Below are 8,728 nucleotides of genomic sequence, written 5' to 3'. Positions count from 1 at the left end.
TTCAGAAGAAAAACAGTTAGGCAGGGGAGACTTAGAGGTAAGACATGTTAAGAGGATTAGAACACATCGGAGAAATGTGACTAAGAAAACCTACCCTGTCTCTTCTGACCTCAGTCCTATGAACCAAGGGAAACAGGGTCAGAGGAATGGAGTTGGTCTTCCAGGACTGCACGCAAGTTGTCCTTTTCTTGCCACCAGGTTTGAGTCTCCCTATTGAAAAGCCTCATGGTGTAGTGGGGCCTTGGAGGCCTGAGTTCAAATACAGCCATGCAACTGAGGAAAGGTTGCTTGATATCAACTGTTTTCTTATATGTATCATGGGTCTAACAGTATCTAGACCACAAGTTGCTCCAAGAATGAAATGAAGCTCTGTAGCGGGTCGAATAGTATTCCCCCAAAATTCCATGCCCAATGGAGCCTCTGAATGTGACCTTATTTGAAACTAGGGTGTTAGCAGATGTCATTAGTTAAGATGAGGTCATACTGGAATAGGGTGGGCACTAACCCAATGGCTGGTGTTCTTATAAGAAGAGGAAAGGACACAAAGAATATGCACAAGGAATAAGGTCATAAATAAGGTGGAGATGAAGGCAGAGATTGGAATGATCAGCTGCAGCCAAGGAATGCCAAGGTTTGACAGGAGCCCCCAGAAGGTAGGAAGAGGCAAGGAAGCATTCTTCCCTGGAGCCTTCAGTGGGAGTATGGCCATGTGACACCTTGACCTCAGACTTGTAGCCTCTGAAATTGTGAGAGAAATATAGGTACACTGTCTGTAATTTTAAGCCACCCAGGTTGTGGTGATTTGTTACAGCAGCCTAAGAAAGCAAATAATATCTATGCAAACTTCTTGATGCGTAGCTAGAACATGCAATGCTGAAAGGGAAACCAAAACTTCCCAGTAGGCTGGGCTATAATCAGTTCCTTAGAATCAGTTTCAGTTTGAATTGTCCTCATGTTAAGAGAAAGCCTGAGCTGGATGGGGATGACATCTTTTCTCCTCTTGCTTAATGTACCTTATCGCCATATTTTGCTGTCAGCCGTCATCGTATGTCCCTCTGCCAGCTAGAAAGAACCCAGTGGTCTCGGCAGCAACCTAGGCTTTATTTTCATTTTGGCTGTTTGTTTTGTTGCCTTCTGTGAGGAAATCTGACAAAGAGCAACTGTTTGTTGTTTTATTTTCTTTTGCGTCTTTGCCTGAGGAGCCTCACCAAGTCCTGATGGGAGTATCAGTGGGCTGTGATTGTCTCGTTTTATGACTTGGTGTTGTGGACCACGATGAGGCTGCCACAGTCAGGTAAGTGCAGGAATATTTTCTCTCCACACCATTGGAGATGTGAGAAACTGCCTCAGAAATTGTGTTCAGGGGAATAAACAAGCTAATTTCCTCCTGTCCTCAAAACAGTAGGATTTCTCTTGTTAGTCCTATGCTTATTATTCTTGTTGAGCAGTTTTAAAAGGTGAGTTTTTTTTTTTTTTCCTGCACAAAGTAAATGTGAATGGAAAAAATTGAAATATTCCTGAAATTGTCACTCCACTTAGAATTTTGGAAGATTAATGGAACTTAAAAATTTAGTTTTTTACATCCAACATCTGTTTGTGATTAACCCTTTGGCAGGCAGTCAACATTCCACAGTAGCCTGTGTTTACAAGATATGTTCTAAAAATCAACTGTTTAAAACAAACAAACAAACAAACCGGGACTTCCCTGGTGATCCAGTGGTTAAGACTCCTAGCTTCCAATGCAGGGGTTGCAGGTTTGATTCCTGGTCAGGGAAGTAAGAGCCCACATGCCAAGGGACATGGCAAAAAAACCAACCATGCGCATTAACTTATAGGCAGCCATTATTTAACAAAAGTGTGACTTGGGCCTACTAAAGGGCTTCTATTCTACATAAAATGATAAAAGAAAGTTTAGCAAAATGAAGGAAAACCACTATTGCTATTTATTGGTCACTACCCATGTGTACATAATAGAATAGAGATGATAAGGAACTCACGTGAGAAATGGTTGAAGTGAGGAGGTGAAACTTGAATGAAATTACCTACAGATAAGGTCTTCTAACCCTGAAATTCTGTGGTTCTGTGGAAGGAAATGAATGACACACATTGATAAAATGCACAGTAAGAATATTCACCGTGAGCAATAATCAGATAGTTGTGTGTGTGTGGTAGGTCATTTCAGTCACGTCCAACTCTTTGTGACCCCATGGACTGTAGCCTGCCAGGCTTCCCTATGCATGGGATTCTCCAGGCAAGAACACTGGAGTAGGTTGCTATGCCCTTCTCCAGGGGAACTTCCCAACCCAGGGATCAAACCTGCGGCTCTTACATCTCTCGGATTGGCAGGCAGGTTCTTTACCACTAACACCACCTGGGAAGCCCTCAGACAGTTGTGCTGCTGCTGCTGCTAAGTCACTTCAGTCGTGTCCGACTCTGTGCGACCCCATAGATGGCAGCCCACCAGGCTCCGCCATCCCTGGGATTCTCCAGGCAAGAATACTGGAGTGGGTTGCCATTTCCTTCTCCAGTGCATGAAAGGGAAAAGTCAAAGTGAAGTCGCTCAGTCGTGTCTGACTCTTAGCGACTCCATGGACTGACTGTAGCCTACCAGGCTCCTCTGTCCATGGGATTTTCCAGGCAAGAGTACTGGAGTGGGGTGCCAATGCCAGTTGATCTGGATGTTCTTTAAGCTCCCTTTGAAGTCTAAGAGTTTGTGAATAGATGAACTGTATCTGTTGCCACTCAGAACTGGTCTATTTGCCTTCATTAGCTGAACTCTCACTATCAACATATCTTCCTTGCTTTCTGTTTAAGGTGTCTTTTCAGATTTCTTCTGTCTGTGAACCTTTCCATTAAACTTCAGCTCCTTGTAGGCAAAGACATACCTTTTAGGTTCTCTGAATCCCGAGTGCCTATCACAGTGTATATGCATATGTATATGCATAGGTTCTCACTGAGTGCTTGTTCAGTTGTTGAATTAGTTGATTTGATGAAGTGGCAGGTAAATCATCAGATGTGGGATGTTTGCATAATATATAGCAGGCAATGGGGCTGATGGAAGTGAAGCAGATTCCTCAGGGACAGTATTAGGAGTCATACTTCAGATTGACTTGCTTTAAGATGCATTGGACAGTGGTCCTTAGGTGGTTGTGTGTCATTTTTATTCCACATGGCAACATCCAAATATGCCCACCAGCATTAACTGTGTCATACTTGGGTTACCCTGTAATGAGGCAACTGCATACTGGCCTCCGCATATCCCATCCTGGGTCTTCTGCAGTGGGGCTTCCTCAGGTTGTATTCCCCTAATTTTCAAATCAACTCACAGAATTCTAGGATAGATGAAGGAATCTCAAAGTTTATCCAGCCCCAATCACCTCAGTGCTCTCCAGCCATTTCAAATACCCCTGGGACTGATTCCCAGTTCTTACTCTCCTGATCTCTCTATTATCAGCTCCTTCTGCTTCTTGGGATTTTCCTTCCATGGCTCTGAGATACTGTGATAATGAAGCTTCTCACTCTTAGACCATTTCTTCTCTGCCTTCTTCTCTGGTCTCTTACTCCTATTCTCCAAACTTTGGAGCATTCCTCAGAGTTCAGACTTTTTCTTTCTAATCTCTTTTTTTATACTTTCCCCCTCAGAGAGTTAATTTATTCCCTAGTATCATCTCACATTTTTATTAGAATTAACCTTTTTATCTCTAGTCCCAAATAGTGTCCCAAACTCTAGACCTACAGTTTTCTTGACTGCCTTGCGTTACTTCTTGACTCAAACTCAATCCATCATCTTCCCTTTAAAAATCAGTTCTTGGTCTTATATTTCTCCCCCATTCCCAATAACATCAATATTGTCTTGACAGTTTGGCCTCAAAAACCACAATCAACTTGTTGCTTCTCTTTCTTTCCCATGTGGCTAATCACTTGTCAATTGTTTTGTCAATTTTCCTGTCAGTTTTCTTATAATAAATTTCTCCTTCCTGTCCCTTTCTTCCTTTTTTTTGACCCTAAATCTGGGGCTTTACCAAACTTCTGGATGAATACTGTGAACCCCCTAATCAAGTAGCTGGCCTCTAATTCCACTTTCCCACCATTATATAATAAAGGAAAAAAAAAGAAACCTCAGATTTAATCTTTTCAAACTTCTTTGTTATTGTCACTCAGTGTTTGAGTGACTGTCACTGTCTTTCTTGGCAGCTCTACCTGGTACTAAGCTCTTAACATTCTCAAATTGTATTTCCAGCCAGGTTATGCTCTTCATTGTCTTCCTCAACATGCCCTACGTGTTTGCTCCTGGGCCATCTGCAGTGCCCTCAAGAGTTGTTCCAGTTTTCCAATTCCCATCAGTGCTTCAAAGACTCACTTCAAATCCCATCACTACCAGTCAGCTTCCAGGGTTTTTGCATCTTCATGCAAAATATTTTATGCCACTTATTATTATTTTTAATGTGTACAAGTTTTAACCTTCTGACTGTGTTATAATGTCTTTAAAGGTAGGGGTGCTTTCTTAGGTGAATCCTTCTATTGATTCTCACAGTCTAATACAAAAACTTGCAAAAAATGGGAGCTTAGTATTTATTGATTAAAAAGTTGAGATTCAATTTGAATTTAAGTTAAATTTGAACTGCTAAGTTAAATTCATTTGAATTGCATCTTAAGTCTACAGATAGTCTACCTGGATCTCAGATCAAAAGTTCAACTTTATGTCTATGTACACATTCATATGGGCTTCCCATGTGACTCAGTGGTAGAGAATCTACCTACCGGTGCAGGAGCCACAAGAGACGTGAGTTAGATCCCTTAGTTGGGAAGAGCCCCTGGAGGAGGAAATGGCGACTCATTCCAATATTCTTGCTGGGATAATCTCATAGACAAAGGAACCTGGTGGACTACAGTCCACAGGGTTGCAAAGACTCAGACACAACTGAACCCATACACACATTCATATAAATACACATTTATAAGTTAAAATGTATTAATTATCTCTATGATATCATCTTAACTCTCTTTCTTAAATGCCTTTTAGAGGAGAGGAGTGAAAGACTTTAGCTGGAATAAGGCCAGTCTTGCTTATCGTAACTTTATCTTGGACACTAGTGATCAATTGTTACTGATATGCCAATAGTACTTTTGGTAGTTAGAAATGGAATCACACATTAATACCTAAAAATATTAAAGTTTTCATGGTTCATCAAAAATCTTGGTATGTTACACACTTAAGGATTACCTAACATGGTGAAACAAAATAGTTGAGATTGGTTGTTAGCTGCATAGATGGCACAACATGGAAGGGACTGTGTAAATCACCTAGTTCACCCTTCTTTTGTAGAAAGTGGAGAATAAGTTCCCAAGACAGCAGAGACAGAGCAAAGACTGGATCTCCTGTCTCCTAAAACCTCCTACCATGCCACCAAGAGAAGCAGCTTCTCTAGTGGCCTGGATGACAACAGAAAGAGGACAGCGATTTGAGTAGGACATTTCACAAATCTAAAAATGGTAGCTTTCACTTCTTCTCACTCTCAAGCTTGATCATCTCCTGACCAAGAGGGCCCTTCTTGACTCCTCCTGAAGCCACGAGAAAATGTTCCCAAAGCTTATCCTATGCCATTCTGTTCCATTTTAGGTCATTCTTTCAGGCCCTGCCTGACTGAGTATGAAAGAGTTCATACTTCCCTCAACTACTTGCCTTGCCCTCAACTACTACAACATGCTCATGGGCAGAATTATCAAGAACTACTCAGAACTTCAAGAATTATCCAGAAATTAAGAAATTCAGCTAAACTGATTATTTGATTAAAAACTATTTTTTCCACTCACATTCCAAAGTATTTATTAGAGGCTACCCTGACTGACACAAGGATAGCTATACTCTTCCTCTGTTTGATGTAAAGACTAGCAAAATCAAATATGTACATAAGGAATATATAATTAAGATGAAAATGAACAACTGACCAGGCATAGGCCAGGCATAGGAAAATATTTATATCCCAAACAAAGGTGAGTTTTAAAAGAGAAAGCTAGAGAAGGTTGTGGTTGTTTGAACACGTTCATTGCATTGTGGAGAAGAGTCATCACAATGTTCATTTGGCCGAAGCACTTCACACATCGGCACTCTGTAAATGATGCATCAAGTTAATTGATTTAGGCAATGCACTCCATAAGTTCTCCAAATAAATTCTTCCAAGCCCTGCCTGACTGAGTATGAAAGAATTCATACTTCCCTAACATTAAATTCTTTAAGAACCCACTTTTTTTCAGAAAATGTGGTTCTCCTAAGGAGCCCAGAAGGCAGAAGTCTCATCTAGATTGCCGTGTTTTGAGGGAGGTTGGTGAGGGGCTTGAGATACCTGTGGAAACATTCTTCTGGGAGATAATCTTGTCAATAATCTTACTGTTAAAAAGGGATCACTTTCCACCTCTTGTGGAAACTTTTGTTTCAGCACATACCCTGTACTTAAATAATTCCAGGAATGAGGCCTCCCCATGCATGAGTGGCCCATTCTATTGTGAGTGGCTCTATTTGATAAGTTCTTGTGTGCAGCCAAAATAAACAGCCACTCAACAGTTTCTGTTTCTCTGATAGAATTGTGTCAATTGGGAGTCTGTAGACTAAGATTCCTGAGTATGATGCTAAATTGTCATGCATTCAAACACTCATTCTCTTGTCTGTTCAGCACACAGTTATAAGGACCTAATCAAGTGCAGTCCACCTTTTGCATCCAAAGGGCTCTACAACCCCATGTATATGGCCAGCTATGCTATGCCACTTTACATAAGGGACTTGAGTATCTCTGGATTTTGGTATCTGCAGACAATCCTGGAACCAGTACCCTACAAGATACCAGGGGATGACTGTACAACGAGCTCCTGTTCTAGCCTGGAAGACATCACCTTGTAAACGGTGGGAGCTGTTGAAGTCTTTTAAGCAGGAGTGACATGGTTTAGATTTGATTATTCAGTTTTCAAGAGATTGTTCTGCCTGCTAGGTAAAGGGATGGTTCATCCAATAAATATTAACTGAATGCCTCCTTATTGCCAGACTGTGTTCTAGGGCTGAAGGCATAGTAGTAAGCAAACAGACAAAGATCCCTGCCCTTTGAGTGATTATATTATAATAGAAGACAGCAGGTAATATTAATAATATAATAAAACAAGTACATTATATGGTAAATTAGATGGTAACAAAAGTTTGGGGAAAGAGAGACAGACAAGGAAAATTGGGGGGGGGGGTGGTGCTGCTGCAATTTTATATAAGGCAGTCTCATTAGAAAGAGCAAAGAAAGCATCCAAGGGTGGAGATAGGCACACTGGCAGCAAGATCCACTGTTGAAGGGGTGGATCTGAGGAAGGCATTGCACAAGCTGGAAGTTGGGCAGGGAATTCTAGCATCCCAAGGAAACAGATTGTAATGGGTTGTGGGGTAAGGTCGAGGGCTCCAGATGATACCTCGCAGCCCAGCAAACATGCCACACTGCAGAAAGGGCATGGCCACAATAGGGTTTTCTAAAGCATGGCAGGAGGGGCTTAACACAGAGGCCTCTCTTATCTGAGTTATTGGAGGGTCTTATGATTTTATTCTCAGTGAAATATTGAGCCACCAAAATGTTTTGAGCAGATATGATTCAACTTATATTTTTAAAGACTCGCTCTGGTTCCAATCACCATGAGAGACAGTGATGGCTGAGATTGATATATTAATAGAGGCATTGAGATGTGGTCAGATTCTGGATATATTTGAAAGAATGGCTTATAAGATTTGTTCATGAATCAGATGTAGGTGAGAGAAGATGGGAGTCAAGGATAACTCCAAGATTTGTGACCACTAGAGAAGGATAGAACAGAAGGAAGCAAGACTAGAAGGTAAAAATGGCATGAGGAGACTATGCTATGGTGTAAGGAGAAATTATGTGAAGCTGAATTAAGGTGATAGCAGTAGGGCTGTGGGAAGAAGAGGCATCATCCAGGAAGTATCCAGGAAGTAAAATTAATAGGACTGAGAGATGGACTGAATGTGTAAGATGATAGATGAGTAGGTTTAAGATGACCCCCCAGGATTCTGGCTTGAAGTAAGAGTTATTATTATTGACTCTTTATGGAAATGGGATACAGAAGTTTTCATAAACTATGTAAGGTCTTGAAAGTGAAAGTGTTAGTCACTCAGTCATGTCCGACTCTTTGTGATCCCATGGACTGTAGCCTGCCAGGTTCCTCTGTCCATGGAATTCTCTATGCAAGAATAATGAAGTGGGTGGTCATTCCCTTCTCCAGGGGATCTTCCCAACCCAGGGGTTGATCCTGCGTACCCTGCATTGCAGGCAGATTCTTTACCATCTGAGCCACCAGGGAAGAGGCTAATAATTTGTAGACTCAGAATTTGAACTCAGGATGTTCCTGACATTAGAACCTGAACTCTTATTAATCATTGCATGGGGCACATTATCCTTAGATGAAAAAAGACTTCTGGTTGGAAAGTACCTTTATGACAGTGACTGTCTCTTAGTTGGCTCAAGGAGGCAGTGTGCAAGGAAAGTCCCCTTGGATGGGGAGGGAAGAAGGGGAAGTTCGAACCAGTATTGGGTGAATCCGGAGTCCTTTCTGTTGCCAGAAGTATATGCTACATGCTATCCTTTTGTACTCTAGAAACAGAAATGCTCATAAAGTTCTAGGCTGCAGATGCAGCTTAAAATGATATCTTTTCTGGATGTATTTGCATTTTCAATAAGGAAGAGAG

The 8,728-nt window shown here is 41.4% G+C and overlaps 1 protein-coding gene across 5 annotated transcripts in view; it reads left to right on the top strand.

Annotated features, from left to right (window-relative positions):
• The window catches only part of PDCD1LG2 (programmed cell death 1 ligand 2), a 155,491-nt gene that overhangs the window by 32,137 nt on the left and 114,626 nt on the right, over window positions 1-8,728 (top strand). For 2 of the 5 annotated variants that reach the window (XM_081501836.1, XM_081501866.1), the window contains exon 1: window positions 931-1,294. The exons of 2 other annotated variants lie outside the window; for them this stretch is intronic. In XM_081501836.1, the coding sequence (XP_081357962.1) occupies window positions 1,276-1,294 (19 nt within the window). In that variant the 5' untranslated portion in view covers window positions 931-1,275. Of the gene's footprint in view, window positions 1-930; window positions 1,295-8,728 lie in introns of those variants that run through there. One more of the 5 variants, XM_081501842.1, reaches the window with a different exon arrangement.

Source organism: Giraffa tippelskirchi, chromosome 1 (assembly GCF_054371585.1).
Source record: "Giraffa tippelskirchi isolate mGirTip1 chromosome 1, T2T-mGirTip1v1.2.pri, whole genome shotgun sequence".
Lineage (NCBI taxonomy): Eukaryota > Metazoa > Chordata > Mammalia > Artiodactyla > Giraffidae > Giraffa > Giraffa tippelskirchi.
Note: the sequence above shows the minus strand (reverse complement) of the source record. Positions and strands in the feature narration are given on the sequence as shown.